The following is a 16,413-nucleotide window of genomic DNA, read 5'->3' on the forward strand; positions in this document are numbered from 1 at the left end:
GCCTGACCAACCTGCTACTACATTTATAAAACATCCATGGTGCATAGAGAGTGCAGGGGCGTCTTTCTTGGCAAGTTAGCAGCACATTAACAAAAATAAAGAGAGCAAATTGCAAGTCCTCGAAACAAAAATAAATATATTTATATTTATTTACCAGACCACACTCGGTGACTTTCAGTGGCTTGAAATACTTTTTTTTTTTTTTTTTTCATGCAGTTTCTCTTGAGAATAGAGCAAGTGTGCAGCTGGGTCAGCAGGGAAGTTGCTAACAGCTTCTCTGCTTTTGGATGTTTCTCTTCCTTCCTCAATTTGTCCTAGTGGCCTTTGCAACTCCTTTGTCCTTCCATCAAGAAGGAAAAGAAAAGCAATTTAACATGTATGAGAAATTACAGTGGAAAAAAAGCAAATGCATTTGGCAATATTGCATCATTTTCTTTTAAGATTATAATTATCATTATCATGCAAAGTCATACTGCTTTTGCTATAATCAGTTCCTGTTTGTAATTATTCATGAGCAAGGAAAACTACTAGAGCAGCTACGAGAAACCAGCTGACAACATGTAGAAATGGCTCAATCACACACAGAGACTTTAAGTGTTATTGTTCTCTGAAAGGCAGATTTTATGACAGTAAGACAGCTCCAAAGTCTTGGCTCCATGCTGTTTATCTCTGTGTTTTCAACAGAAAGAGTTGTGAGATGACTAAAAATACCTCGAAAATCATCTAAATTATGTAATTGCAAATTAAGGGAAGCATGAAAGTTTTACTCTCCAGATGGGCAGGTCATCCAACAATCTTTGCAAATGGAGTCGTATATAAGAAAAAAAAAAAAAAATCAAAGTCATTCAAGCATAGAATATCTTAATAACTGACAGCTTCATCATAGACCAGGGATTACATGCATCAGAGTAAAAGCTTAGTCTCAAATGCACTCCTCATGAGCTAAGTAGGCCTGTGTAATTATAACATCTTTGACAAATTTCAATCCGGCTTTCGTCACTGAGACCACATTACTAAAACTATCCAAGGACGGTTTTATGCATGCAGACAAAGATGAATACTACATGGCTGCTGCTTTTGATGCCATTGATCATGCCATTTTACTTTATAGCTTGCGTAGCTGGGTTAGCATTTCTGGTACAGCTTTAAAATGGTTTTATTCCTATTTGAAAAATAGATGTCCGCACCAGATTAATGTCCGTACCAAAAATCCTGTGGTGTCCCTCAAGGGTCAATCCTTGGACCAGCCCTCTTCTCATTGTACTGAACTTGCTTCTTCTGGCTCACTTGTTTAATGGATGTCTCTAAATTTCCTTCATCTAAACCCCAACAAAACAGAAATTCATTTAATTGGTTCTGATGACTTTTCCTCTATGACTGTTCAGTTTATCAGTCAATTTCACTCCAACATCAAATCTACCTCTAACAATCTTGGTATCATCTTTGATTAGTGTATGACTTTTGACCAACATGTTACTAAGTGTGCCCCCAGTTACATTTTTGATCTCCATGTCCTGTATTCCACTTCTGGACCACTCCAATCCTCAAATCTCTGCCTTTTATTCATCCGCTGCTCCAACTGCAAAACAAAAGATGGTCGTGACTTTGCTGTTTTAGCCCCAAACCTCTGGAACCATCTTCCCAAATCTATCAGATGTGCAGAATCTTTGAACTGTCTTTACTGGCAAGCCTTTATAAAGATCCCTATCCCTGTCTTCGTTTTGGTTCTTTTATTTCTGGTCTGTCTCTTATTATTGAATTTCTTCTGCTTGACACTTTGCTTAAATTGACTATTTTGAGATGCAGCATGTTTGGAGAAAGTTTGAGCATTTTTACATGCCACCACTTTGTTCAAGACAATGTCTCAACTATTGGATGGATTGCTATGTTCATGTTTTGAGCTAATTAGCTAATGTTTGCATGCTGACAAGCTGAATTAAGATGGTATACATGGTAAACATTATACCAGCTAAACAACACTATGTTGGCATTTTCATCACAAGCATGTTAGCACAGCATGGTATAATTTTACAGAGCTGCAAGACAAGTAAAACCTCTGTCTTGTCAGGAAAAGAGTGGAAAAAACAAACACCTATTTTGGCATTTTGGCTTGTCACATATTGTTGTGTCGGGAGTGATGTCTTACATTTTCTGAAGGACTGGGAACAAACAACTGTCTGTGTGATTTGGCGGCTTGATCAGGAAAAGGGGCTGCTCCACCAGGTTGCAGAGGCTATTTCAAGGGACAAATTGAGTAATCTTGTGAAAATTATGCCACTTTACAAAGAATAGCTCAAATCTAAATGCACCTTGGAGAAGGATATCGGCAAACTGGAGGTTACTGAATACATCTGTGATGTTTTTATTGATGTGATGATTTTTATTTATTTATTTTTTTTGCCCCTGAACATGTCAACTGCGTAGATGGGACTGAAGAACTATGTCCCCTGTGAGGGGAGAGAGGGACAAATATAGCACTCTCATTACACATGAGATGGTTCATTGAATTTCATAAATGAAGTAAAGGAAGGAGCACGACACATATATACTTGACATAAGTTCTAATGTATTACTCGCTTATGCCCTATGGCAAGGTTGTTTTGTCATTAGAGACATCCGAGAATCGAAATACCCCCTCCGGTTAAACATTAATGAACCTGAAAGGAATATGTTCTTTTTGAATTTGCTCAGTATTAGTCAGATGTCTAATAGAGTGATTATTTTCTATAAAAAGAGAATTTAAATGGAACAGAGGCTGCTTTTCTGCATTGAACTCAAAGGAAGGGGGCAAGTTTTGTTTGGGTTTCAGAAGGAGAGAGAGAGTTCAGCATACAACTGTTCTTATTCCTCTGAGTAAATATTTTGTTTGTTGATCTTTATAACAGAATATGCAGATTTGAAAGGTTGTGGAGGTCACTGCATCATTTATGAGCCCAGCTGGAGAACATGTCAGAGGCATGATGCACAGTTCAAGCATGGGATTTTTATGGCTATTTATTGTTGCATCATTATTTCTAATAAATAAATGCTTTGCATTTATATTAAAAAAGAGTTGCTAATTGTAGTGTATTTGCATAAGCTTAATGCTCAACAGTAGCCGGGCTAATTCTACAAACAGGGCTGCATTATTTTCATTACCAATTATTGGGTGCCGATTATTTCATTGATCAATCCATTAATTACCATACCATCCATTAATTGTGAGGAAATAGAGAAAAATGTCCATTTTCCAAAGCTAATGTTGACTTACTGTGTTCGGCCCAAAAGTATTCAGTTAAACATCAGACAACTGAGGAAACCAGCGGATATCCACATTAGAGAAGCTGGAACCAGAGATGTTTCAGACTTTTTCATGAACATGACGAAGAGTCTACAGTCACGTTAGGCTGCAGGGCTATAAGCAAGCTATCACACTCACAAAGATAATGTCAACATGCTAATTTTAGCTAATGTCAGCAAGCTATCATGTTCACCAAGTTAATGTCACCATGATAATTGTAGGTAGTAGTGTTAAAATGCTAGCATGTGCTAATTAGCACTAATTGCAAAGTACAGTTGAGGCTGATGCAGTGTCTTTAGTTCTGCAGGTGTTTGTTCACAAACCAAAGTGCTAGACAAATATAAAAAAAATGTCACAAAGATGGTAAGCAAAGGTATTACAGCCTGCAGGGTAAATGAAGGTCTGTCAAGTTTCACAACAACAGTTGTTGAGACACAGACAAGAAACATCAGGGGCTCCCCAAAGTCAGACATTGTGAGCACATTGTTTGGTGCCAACCCATCTAGCAGATTTCATGGTGTTGCTACAGGAGAAGCCATGTCATCATCACACTGCTGTGATATGTCAGTCAGGGCTAAAGTATTGGAAGGGCCACTCATGTTGCTTTAAGAATCAAAATGACTAAAACGACTAATCAATTATTGGCTTGATTATTTCAACATCCCGGTTGATAAAAGGTTGACAAATAGCTTCACTGCTCAACTTACAAGCATCACACCATGAACAACTGCAAAGACGGAGTTTGGGTAACTGTCAGTCCAGTGTTTAGCAAGGAAAAAACTCTCTTAAAAAGCACCGTGCCTTGAGTGATGATCACTGAAGCAGACAGGCCAACGCAGCCTGAGGAAGAGTTGCTGGGTAATCATTTACTCACAGCTGTGTCTCTTAAGCTTTCCGATTTTCTTTTCATGCCCCATGACACTTTGGTAATAACTCTAATTGAAAGTCATAGATTCAAACGTTTGGCCGTGAGATTGCTGTCAAACTCACCTCAGACTTCGATGAAGTCAGCTGGTGAGAGCAAATGAGCAAAAGGTCGCGTGCTACAAGTCCGTGGCCCTGAGGGAGACCAGCAAGCTAAACATGGAGGATAGCATGTTTGGATAATGAAAACATGCTATACTATGTTACAGCTAAAAAGCATATGCTGTCAGAATCTACACGCACTTTATTCAAGTAATTTACAGCAGGCTACTGCAATAAAAAGACACGCTGCAGGTGCTGTCAGTGAAACAAAAGAATATGGTGCAAATGAATTTTTAGTTGTGTGAGTCAGTGGTGTCATGCTGTATATACATGTTTACAGTATATGCCCGCTCTTCAGCTTGAGGGTACATTTTTATACCTTCCTACAATCCTTTACTTAAGTAGAAGTAGCAATACCACCCTGTGAAAAGGCTTCAGCACAAGTAAAAGTCCTGCATCAAAACCTTACTTACTGTAAGTATAAGTATGTAAGGGCGCTGCCTCTGTCCTGGACTGCCCTCTGGACAACATCGAGGAGGCGGGTGAGAGGAGGATGTCAGTCAAGCTGACATCGATCATGGACAACCCATCCCACCCCCTGCATGAGACAGCTCCTTAAGCAGCTCCTTCAATAACAGACTGCTGCATCCATTGTGTAAGAAAGAACACTACCACAGGTCCTCCATCCCAACAGCTGTCAGGCTGTTAAACTCCAGCAGCATTTAATGTAGCGTGTGTTGATGTTGTTTTTCCCATTTCCACATCATAAACCTAATGTTTTTTTGCACTACTGTTATCTATGCTAATATATGCTCATATTATCCCTTACATCTGGTGCAATTTTTAACAATTTGTTGTATGTTTTTTTTTTCCAACTATGCAATAACACTGCATTTAATATCCATATGGGCAACAGTATCCTTAGAAACTGTACATAGACTTCTGCAATTCAGTGTTCTTTTGTCTGACAATGACGACACCAGCGACAGTCAGTAACAAGAGGAAGAAGCACCTCCAGACAGAGACGAGATAAAGAAGATGTGATGGCTGCAGCACTGCGGGGGTTTACAAGTGTTGTTGATCCATACCCCTGAGACCACAGTTACCTCGGTGCTGAGATTTTAGGCGCTCTTAACAAGCAAGCTGATCCATCTTCTGAGATTTGATGTGTGAAAATGTCAATTAGGAAGGATGGTGGAAGATTGGAAAACACCTGCCAAGACACCACTGATTTGATGTAAGTTTTAGGAGCCAGGGAGGAATTTAATAATCAAAATGTTCTTAGAAAACAAATTAATGTGTGTTAAAAAAAAAAAAAAAAAAGTAATCATCTGTTAAATACCACCAAATTATCACTGATTAAAATAACACAATAAACATGCCCAATTCTCCACAGCAGTAACCATGGTTGGGAGCATTGTATGATGGCTTCAAACATGCCTGTTAAAGTGTTGTGCTGTATTCTTGTATGTGTGGATGTTGGGGCAGTGGTGAGTGTAGCCAGTGGAGCCTGGTGCTGATTGGTGCCCCTGAGGGACTTGGTGCGCAGTGGCTAGTGAAATGTTTGCTCCCCACGTTGACCTGAATTTGCTGACTGACTAACCTCTTACCCAGTCTCACCATGGAGAAGCGAATCAAAGGTTTCAAGGGGCTGGATTCACGGCAGGAGAGGTACTTTACAGAGGTCTTTGGAGCAATCACCAGATCCAGCAAAGAAAAAAGCATGAGTTGTGGCAGTGAAAAGTGTGTGATTCTCACATGAGAAACAGTAAGTGGGAAGTCAGTTGGTTCAACAGATTGAGTGTCTAATCCAAGATGCTCTGCGGTTTGGACATTTAAAACCAATAAATACAGTTTTAAATGTGCAGTTTATAAGTCTGCGCAGGCTTTTCTAATGAAGAAAGAAGAATTATGGATTTTATATTACCATTCCACAGGGAAACTGTGGGGTCATGACAGAAGATGCAAGGCGTTATTATGCTCATTCAGACTGTAAGCAAACTTTAGCTTTAGGTCATGCTGCCAGGACAGTGACTAAGCCTTTGACAAGCTGAAGGATTTCTTTTATACTGGTTAAGTCAATATCCTTAACTTCTTAAATCAGCCACACAGCCACACACAGCACACTGTTCCTTCTTAGGGAAAAGATGGTTGTCTTATGCACGTGTTTATGTTGCTGCTTTCTCACACGTAATTTAAAAAAAGCATCTTTTAACATGAACGTCCTGAGTTGGAGAAAGGCAATAATTTTCAATTTAAACAATGACACCTGTCTCCTGTTTATTCACCGCTCTATTTCAGCTTCACGCTTGCCTCCGAAAGACGAGGTAATGTTGCACAGACTAATCTCTGATTTAAAATAAAGCATCTAGCTGTATTCCCAACACACAACGCCGCACCATCTCCGCTCTTCTCCCCAAACCTGATACACAGCACGGCGCTGATACGTCGCTGACTTTATTAATCCTGATAAGAGAATCAATAAAGTCCCATTGTAGAAACAGCGATCCCGACTTTGAACTGTGTTGACTGGGGAGGTACATTATGAGCTGACACAATGTCTCCTCTGTGACAATGAGCGGGGACACGCAGGGATGAGGTGAGGCTACCAAAGGACAAAGCAAGATTCACTAAATAATTACAGTTACACTCTGAGAGTCAGAGCAGGCAAAGTCACAGAGACATAGCTCAGATTTGAAAAACTGACACGTTGATGATGATATCACTCATCTCTACTGCTGTGAACATCTTGTCTGGCCTGAGGCTCTACAGAGAGCACATCACACGCTCGTGACAAAGCAGAGACAATGAATGACTTTAAGCCACATGTACAGTCGCAACTCTGCGCCGACTGCGGTGATGTGCATTCCATGTAAACCAGAGAGCTGAATAAACACGGCAGAGAAAGAAAAAAATTACAACGGGACAGGGGAAGGTTTAAAAATGCATAAACCTCTTAAGCCACTCTGAAGAGGCATTAATATTTATATATGCTTGAAGAAATGGAAAAGAATTTATAGCCCCCTTACCTGAGCGGGCCTGTTAAGTCTGTGTAACCTCTGATTTTTGTCAGAGAATTCCAACACTCTGCTGACATACGACTCGCCCGACCGTTTATTTTTAAAGTGCTACAGAAAACCTACAAGGTTACACACAGGATACTGCATTTATATCCTCCAGTGATTGAGCAATGGGGAGCACAAAGCACAGGGGCAAGTCCTTAAAATATCGCAGCAGCCCACCCTGGGTCACGCTTTTCTCATATGTAGGCCTGTAGCATTAAATGTTTAGCTCCGAGACATTCCAGGCAGGCACATGGAGGGGAATCTATTGTTAGTCCCACAGGTCAGATACTGTACGGGAGACTTGCACACACAGTTAAGGGTTTCTTTCGCGAAACAGCATGCTGTCGCTTCACATCAAATTAATCTTCTAATTCGACTTTATTTCAGACTCTGCATGCAACGGCAATGTGTTAATTAACACCTGCTCCTGCGATGTTGGGGCCTACTTCTATTCTTAGTTTGACCTATTTTGTGATTTCAAATTTGCAATTCTGCGTGGCTGCAAATGGTTGCGCCTAATGTGACCCAGCAGGATCAAGATAATCATCTCCGCCGTCTCAGGACACGTGTCACTTTGTTGTAGAAACAGGCAGCATCCGATTCAATTATGCAATTAAGAGTTTTGTAAGGGCTTCCCTGCTCTGCTTGCACTAATGTATTCACCCTAATATAGTAAATTGAACTGACTAGATGTCCTTGAAAGACAAATGGGAAATGAATTAGCACTAGTGCATAGTTTGCCTTGGTAATGTGCATGTGGAGCTCTAGTGACATAAAAGGTTAACAGGTCCTCATGGTGCACTGTGACACTGCAGCATACAGTATATGAAAGAAAGCTATACCTAACATTCAACACACACACTGAAGCCATCATCAAATATTGAGCTAAATGAATAAGTTAAGCGACTATTCCTTTAATTTGAACTCTGCCGTGTCTCTGACCCTCCCTCATGTACCTACCTAACATGGCTTTTATCCTGGTATTTATCCTTATAGATGCTCAGTGGATTGCAGAGGAGGACTAGCCCAGTTGCTGTTCATTAGAAATAAACAAAATCTCCTGTAGCTTGAGGAACAGTGGCATAGATTTGTCAAAATCGAGCCTCTTTCTGATGCATGAAAACTGCATGCCAACACTAAGCATGCAATGTTTAAACAAATCATGCTCTGGTCCCATCAAACCCCCACCTCACCACCAAAACACTCCATGCTCATGCATCGTGACCATAATCTACAGAGATGCTAATGCTCTGTCACATGATCAAGCATGAACGAGTCCCATACGGCAAATTCTCATCAGCATATCAAAATTCCAGTGTGACTCCTGTGTCTTTTCATATATGACAATTGATCCCAGACAGCTACCAATCATGTCTGCCACAGTGGCTCTGATACAAAATCCGATGATCCAAAAGTCATTTACTTTCCACAACAGTGAGCCATGAGGAGGGAAACAGCCAAAAGTCCCAAGACGACGCAGTCAATGTGTGAAACAAGCTGGAAAATCCTTTCCGTTATGACTGCAAAGTGGAGAAACTGTAAAATTCCCTCATCTTCTTCCTTGTCTGAAAGCCCTTCCATACTGTGGAAAATGAGCTAAATTAAAGGATTTGCTCACATGTGGTGTCATGCACTTCAGAGAGGGCTTGCATGTGGCAAATCAACAATCATCAGCAGCCCAATCTGTGACAAAAATGTACACTTTTAATAATAAATGTTGTTGATGATGCAAGCATAAAACCTACACATTCTGCTGTCAGAAAGACTGATTCATGTAATCATCTTACTCAAGGGCCCTACAAAAGGGAACAAAGAAATCTGAAATGCAATATGTTGAAGAATGTCACTTAATGTGACTTGTGGGCTTTATTTTCTCTTTGACTCTCATTCTTTCCAATTTAATTCGAACAACCAACCTGTTTTAACATCAGGAGGCAGCAAAAGTAACGCAATTACACCATCATGTCCAGCGAACACAAAATGTCATTATACTCCAGTGTATTTGACAGGCCTATTGTTTGATTTGAAGATCAATTATACAGAAATATCATTGCAATCTCACCATAATATCGCCTCCTCAGCCGGTGAAAAAATAGCATATCAATGACAGGATACGCCAGGGAGGGTGTTGGCACGTGCTGTCATGGCAAATGACTGCACTTTTCACACAGAGTGGATCAAACCTGCGGGCACGTCCAGCTAATACTGAGACACCAGCAGAGCAAAGGGTGAATCAATGCAATGAGGGGTGACTACGCAGAGAGCAAGGTGTGTGAACGAGTGTGTGTTGCAGGGGTTTGTGGGGTTACAGAAATAACAGCTGCGCAAAATGAAAAATCCAGCCTGTGAAACTTTTACGCTGTCACCCTGAAACACACGTGCCTCGCTGCATCACAAGAGTTCATTTCTGCTGTAATGCTGTGAAATGAACACAGCAATTTTCTTTTCCTCGAGTGTGTCAACAACAACTTGGTCAGTCTTATGATTAATAGAGGGGTTACATAACGTGACGTGTTGGTGGTTGAGAGCTGTGATATGCTGTTCTCAGCTCTCGGTAACACTGTTGGCAGATACTGTTTGGCACTGGTGTTACACAGGCTTTCAAGACAGCAGATAAAAAGCATCCCTTCAGCTTATTGCTGAAATCGAGTTGAGCAGAGAACTACAGATATTGCCTGTGACCTCGGCTGCAGCTTGATGTTGACACTTGAAGATGTGAAGCTGATTAAAAGTGAAACAGCTGCACATTTTACTTTAAACCACAACTTTATCTGGTATGGTGAAGCTGCATTGTCATAAATTCAGCCTGCTGAAACTGGCGTCCATTAGATTCAGCAAAACATATGTGACTGGAGGAGACCTCATAGACTCAACTGTGCGCCTCATTCAGGTGGCCAGAAAATAATGCTACCTGGGTGAAATTCTGCAATACTGAAGCTCTTGTCAATGAGTAAATCTGCAGCTCTGCCTATGATTACCTTCTTCTGTTTAATTATGGAATTCTTCTACTTGCATATTCATATTCCCCTGACCAACACTGAAGGTTTCCATATTTTCTTTCTCTTTATAAAACTCCCCTGCAGCTGAAATCCAAATATTTCAGCGTGTCACATAGTCCAGGTTTGGTCAGCTGGTACGTGATGGAACAATCAAAACTATGCAACAGAACAGGTCAAGAATTGCAGTGATGTTGCGCTGATTTAGCAGAGATTTGTCCTTTGACATCCTGTGAACAGCACACACGCTCATTCTCATGCAGCTGTTCCAGTGGCAGGGGGTGCAATGATCACTGAGAGTCTGCTATGAGGAACAGAAGCTTCAACACACATACATACACACACACACACACACACACACACACACAAAAAAAAAAAAAAAAATCATACAAGTTGACAAAAAATATAAAATGGCTGCACAAAGACACAGGAAATTAGTGCATGTGTTGGCTCCTGATGTTTGACTTTTACCTGAAGCCAGCACATCTGGCTGCATTGTGTATTTATTTTATTTATTTTCATAATTGACATACCTGTTGTGCACAAAAATGGTTTAATCCAAACAAATGCAAGAGAAAGAACTTTTGGCACATAAAGGTCTTACTCGTTGTGTTGTACTTCACCCCATTGATGTACTCAGGGCAGGGTCTCTCTACTATCCTCCCGGTGCTGCTCCGCGGCCAGCAGGTTCCAATCTCATCGGTTGTGGCATTGCAATATAGACCTTAAAAAAATTATAATAAAGTAAAGGGGAAAAAAAGGCGGACGCTTATTCTTCTCTTATCCAAGACCTCTCAATATTCAATGTAAAAAGGAAGCAGTTCCATCTTACCATCAGTGCTCAGCAATGACAATGAAGCGTTTTCCAAAAAAGTGTCCTGGAAAGCATCTATCAAACTACAATTCAAGTCCCCGAGCTCCCCGAATATGATCTGATAAATGGTAGCATCCATGGTGCCAGCCGCCGCTGTCAATAACCGCAGATTAATCCCAAGTCCGACAGGAGAGATGCGCACACTGAGCCCAGCGGTGTTCTCGGGCTTGTGAATCAGAGCAACAGTAACGTCAAGTACACAGCACGGAGCTCCTGCTGGGATCCGCGTGCCCAGCCAATCAGAGCCGCGCAATCGCTCACCCGTCCACGTGCTGCAGCAACCCGGTGAACGACGGCCGACACGCCGGAGTGACCAGATCACGGGCTTTGTCACTCTGACATTTCACACCTGCCGCCCACCTGGCGCGGTTATTCATGGAGAAAAAGTCGCAGGATTCAGGTGGAGAAGTGACAGAGAGAGCTTGTACAATGAAAATGTGCATTGTTGATATACCTGTTGATGTCTGTGGATGAAGCCTCAATGTGTGCTGAAGATGGAAAATAGATATTAATCAGCTTAAGTCCAAAGTACAGCAACAAAGGAGTGAACACATATATAAAAAAAAAGTTTAAGTGATAAGCTCTTTCAGCATAACATTACTTAAAAAAAAAAGGCTTTATTTTGGGGTTTAAAGGTGGATAATGAAAATGGCACTCTAACACCGTACAGTATGTGTGTGTCCTTTTACTGAATCTTATCAACATGCCAGTCAAGTATCCCCAGGAAATACAGCCACACTGGACAAATCCACACCTCATGGTTTACGATTTGCGTTCAGTGGCAGCACAGGAAGTAGTGTAGTGTACCGTAGTGAAGCAGGAAATGGGGATGTGGATGCCAGGGTGGTGGACGGAGGGGTAGCACATTCACTTTTCAACCATAACCATACCATAATATTTGTCATAAGCACTGTCCTGACATTAACCATAGCTGCCATGTGCCAAAATGCAAAAAGGAATCACTTTAAACACTCTGGCACTGGACAAAATCCAGGGTTTTGCAGAACTGCCTATTGACATTCTTGTCTGGCGATATGGGTGAAAGATGCTCTGCTGTTTTCTAAAGACCCCATTGACATGTAAATCGGAGTTTGAACCTTAGATATAAAGTGTGATTCTGGCTTTGATGCAACAAGTCCTCATGCAGGACAAATATTGTAGACCTTGACCAGAGGTTGAGGTCTGGAGCAAAGACCTTAACCAAAGAGAGGTGAGAGGAGCCTCTTTTCCAGTGCTGAAATACAAACAAAATAATTTAATGTGACTGCCATAACTTAGTACGACTCCACTCAGACAGTCCCTAGTTCTTTTTCAATGGAGCAGGGTCTAGTTTTACACTTCACTAACAATAGTGTTCAAAAGAGTGAGAGGTCTTAAAAATGATGGCTGTCCTCTTGACATTATAGGCCTATTTTTGATTTTAAAATGTGAAAATAATTATGACCACTATGAATATTAGCATGTGCTGCAGCACTCCCAGCACTTAACATTTTCCAAAAAACTGTACAGTAAGGTTGAGGTTTGCTCTTCTCCAACTGCTGTGCTGACTTGAGAGCAGATGCAGCTGGGTATCTGGTTTGGTTTAAGACTTTCAGTATGTGTCACATGGACACTAAAAACCTGCGAATAGGCTGCAAGTAAGCACCACAGTAAAACAAAAAAAATGAAAAAAGATATAAAAATAAAACTGTAAGAATGACAGCACATAAAATATCCAAAATTCTAGCTCTAAAACTTTAAAACTGCCCAACAAAAAGTGTCTAGACTAGACATGCGCCTCATAACTGACTCTAATATCTTGGCTGTTTACCTGTTAAATCCGAGACACGACCTTTTCACCAGCGTGAAGCTTCCTCTCTGAGCTTCCACACGCAGCCCTCCACGTCACTCCACCGCCCTGTGCTTTCAGATCACGTACTCATAGATCTGTAACTCACAGCACTAAGTCCAGCATCTGAATGTTGACTTGTGATGAACAACGACTGCTATTAATAGAGCACCGAAAAGTTAATTAATTCTCCCACAGCGCTCCCTCTGAACTATACTGCTTTCTGTAATGGGAGGAGAAACACCATCTCTCCGACTTCTCAAAAGGTTATATGTATGGCCAACATAGCAAAGTGCGATTTTAATTGCGCAATTTGCAACAGAAAATACATCTTGAGGGAAATGATTATGTTTGCTCTTAACATAATCAGGAAATTTTAACATGTCTGGCAAGTCGCAAAAATGTTGGCAGCACTTGGTTAAGATGATAGAAAACATCATGGTCTTCATCTAATATAGAAAAAGCATATGAAGGAAGTGCTTTTGTGGCTAAATCACAACCACATAGAGTCAAGAGTCCGGATGTGAACCGCAGTCTCTGGCATCAAAGTCAGTCCGTCCTCACCAGAAAAACGTCCGTATAGGTGGTCTGTGCAAGTTACTGCGACCTGTATTTATGTTTGCTGTTACTGCTTTGTAATTATGATGGGAGCAAAGGTCATGTGACATAGTATAAAAAATAAGAAAGTGGAAGACATGGACTGAATAGATGGGTCAAACAAACAAAAAACTTTCAACCAGCCAACTGTTCGTATCCCGCATGAAACCAAAATCCAACATTGAAACTTCCGTAATGCATTGACCTTCTGTAACACACGTAACAGAAATGTTTTTAACCCAAACCACAAGCTCTTCCTAAACCTAACCAAGCAGTTTTTAAACAGGATGAGAAAAGCTGGAGCCTATCCCACCATATTACTAATACTTTTCCTGCAGTTTCTAACGTATATCCACTACACTACATATGTCAAGTTTAAGAATCAAGAATGAAAAAAGTGTTAAATTGGACATGAACAGAGCCTTGTACTGATTTATCCATATATTTTGCAAAATTATCATATAAGCTTGTTTTGAGCACAAAATAGCGTTCCTCTGGGCTTATTATTGCTGGAGGCAAAAATGAGCATGGGCTTGAAGAGCACCTTTGTTAAAGTTTTAAACATATCATGCTACCTCAGATTTCCGTTGAGCAAAGGTTTATATCTTTGACAGAATCATAAGAGACTTCTCCCTCTTCTGCGATATTACATGATGCAGTATGTTCTCATGCCTTTGGTAACCTCTGCTCTTTGTTTGAACAACAGAGGATTCACTGTGAGCCAAGATAAGGGACATTTCATCAGGGTTGCGTGGACTCAGAGCACATCTATGAGCCTCAGATGTGGGAGCCTGGGTATCTCGAGACCCCAAGGCGTTTAGACCTAATCCCACAACCAAACTCAACCACTGATTGTGTGCTGATTTATAAGAGTGTTGATTTTTATGTGGGATTTCTTTAGTGATCCTGAGCCTTAGGGTGTTTGATGACTCAGGGTAATGTAAGTATAGGCTGCAGATAACAAGCCAGTTTTATCTGGCTGAGAAGGACACATCAGTGGACTGCTTTGCAGAGCTGTAACTTGTGATTATTATTGGTTTTCACCTGTGCTTTTTGAGGTTACGAACAAAATTAAGCACCTGAAGTTAATGGGACCTTCCTGTTGTTTTTCTCTGTTTTGTTGCCACTGGCATGTTGAAAGCTCTTTGAAGGAAAGCCTTCACCCTTTGAATGTAGACCTAATTTGAATGAATGCAGTTTCTTGAAGTGAGACCTTTTGCACAACAAAAAAAGGCACTTCTCTCTCCTTTGGCTGACAAAGACAAAGCCAAAATCCAAGCAATGAGAATCTGTAGTTCTGCTATGTGTCAAAGGATTGTGAAAGTGTGGCTCAGAGCAAGGGCACGGCACAGAGAAACCCACTGCGGAGCAGCATTAGGTGCACCGTGGAGTCTGTGGCGAACCTACGCAGTTCAGCACAATCGACTAAATGCAACCAAACAATACCTTTGGCTAAATACGACACAGTTAAATGTTTAAATTATAAAGGGACGATAGTAGCTACACATCATGCAGCACATTGTCAGGAGCTGATTAAGCTTTAAGATGACTCCCCACAGTATAGAAGGACAAAAGGATTTCATGAGTCAGCCTGAGAAGCTGTGCATGACTGCAGGGTTTAGAATGAGTTACTGTAGTCCACGAAATGACAGCTGCTGAATAAATATCATCATGCAGGGTACCGGCCTCAAGGTGACTTAAGCAGAGCATGCAGGCGTTTGACAGTGCACCTCAGCAGCCACATACTGAGCCCTGCTCAGGTGGCACAAGTGATAAGCCCCGCTCGCTGTAGCCATTTGACTCCCCGTTCATTTGGCTGAGGATGTGAGCAGTTGCATCCCCTCTGTTTATGACCTGCTGCTGCCAACCATGACCCACTCCTCTGAGTCATTGTGCCACAGACCACTAGAACAGCATGTTGAACAGAAATGCGTCATGGGGGAAAACCTTTGACCACTCTGCTCTGTCTGAACTGATGGGCAGCGCCCACATATAGAAGTGGTTAAACCCTCCAGCTCGTTGCATTGTATATGAACATCCTCATGTTAAAAGACTTTAAATGACCTCTCCGGAGGCTGAGGCAAGCAACTGTTCTGCAATTAATATGCTAAACCAAATGACCTGTTGCCACTGGTATCTTAAATATCTGCCCACATCGCACTGTGAACTCTGCTTCCACGCTGAGCCATGACGAATGCAGTGTGTTATCACAAGCAGAGAACAGTCCACGAGCTGTGAAGGGTGAATGGAAATCCTGTATCTTCTAGGCAGCGTTTACCAAAGCAAATCATTCCAGTATACAAACAGAGATGCTGCAAATCCTACTGTCGCACTGTAGATAAACATACGACTTCGCACTGCTGATGCAGGCTTTGTGTCTGGCGTCGCTTTGTTGTGCAGTGAATTTTCACCTGCCCACACTGTGACTAAGAGCACAGGAAGAAGAAAAGAAGTTGCCCACCTGAACTGTATAAGACAGAATTGGCACAATTGATTGCTGAAAAAATGTTTTACCAAGCTGTTCTGCAGGTCATTTGGATGAGATGCAATTTTTACATTGATAATTAATCACTAAGAAATAGCATGTCTTGAAACATAATATTATATAGCGTTTGAAGTGTAATATTTAAAATGAGAAAATTATAAAGTTGAGGTGTTGCTTGTTTACTGTGTGCACTGTTTTATGTGTGTGTCTAATGTATGAATGTGTGGTTGTGCGTGTGTTTATGAGGGTTTGAGGATAGCGCAAAAAAAAAATAAATAAAGCGAGACTGCATTTGTGCCCCAGTCCCTAAAAACAAAAACAG

The 16,413-nt window shown here is 41.2% G+C and overlaps 1 protein-coding gene across 1 annotated transcript in view; it reads right to left on the bottom strand.

The window, feature by feature from the left end:
* crhr2 (corticotropin releasing hormone receptor 2) overlaps positions 1–11,346 on the bottom strand; it is a 33,656-nt gene extending 22,310 nt beyond the window's left edge. The window contains exons 1-2 of the mRNA XM_076745569.1: positions 11,140–11,346; positions 10,912–11,031 (exon numbers count right to left, since the gene is read on the bottom strand). Coding sequence (XP_076601684.1) covers positions 10,912–11,031; positions 11,140–11,260 — 241 coding nt within the window. The 5' untranslated portion in view covers positions 11,261–11,346. The remainder of the gene's footprint in view (positions 1–10,911; positions 11,032–11,139) is intronic.
* Positions 11,347–16,413: the final 5,067 nt, after the last annotated feature.

Source organism: Chaetodon auriga, chromosome 12 (genome assembly GCF_051107435.1).
Source record: "Chaetodon auriga isolate fChaAug3 chromosome 12, fChaAug3.hap1, whole genome shotgun sequence".
NCBI lineage: Eukaryota > Metazoa > Chordata > Actinopteri > Chaetodontiformes > Chaetodontidae > Chaetodon > Chaetodon auriga.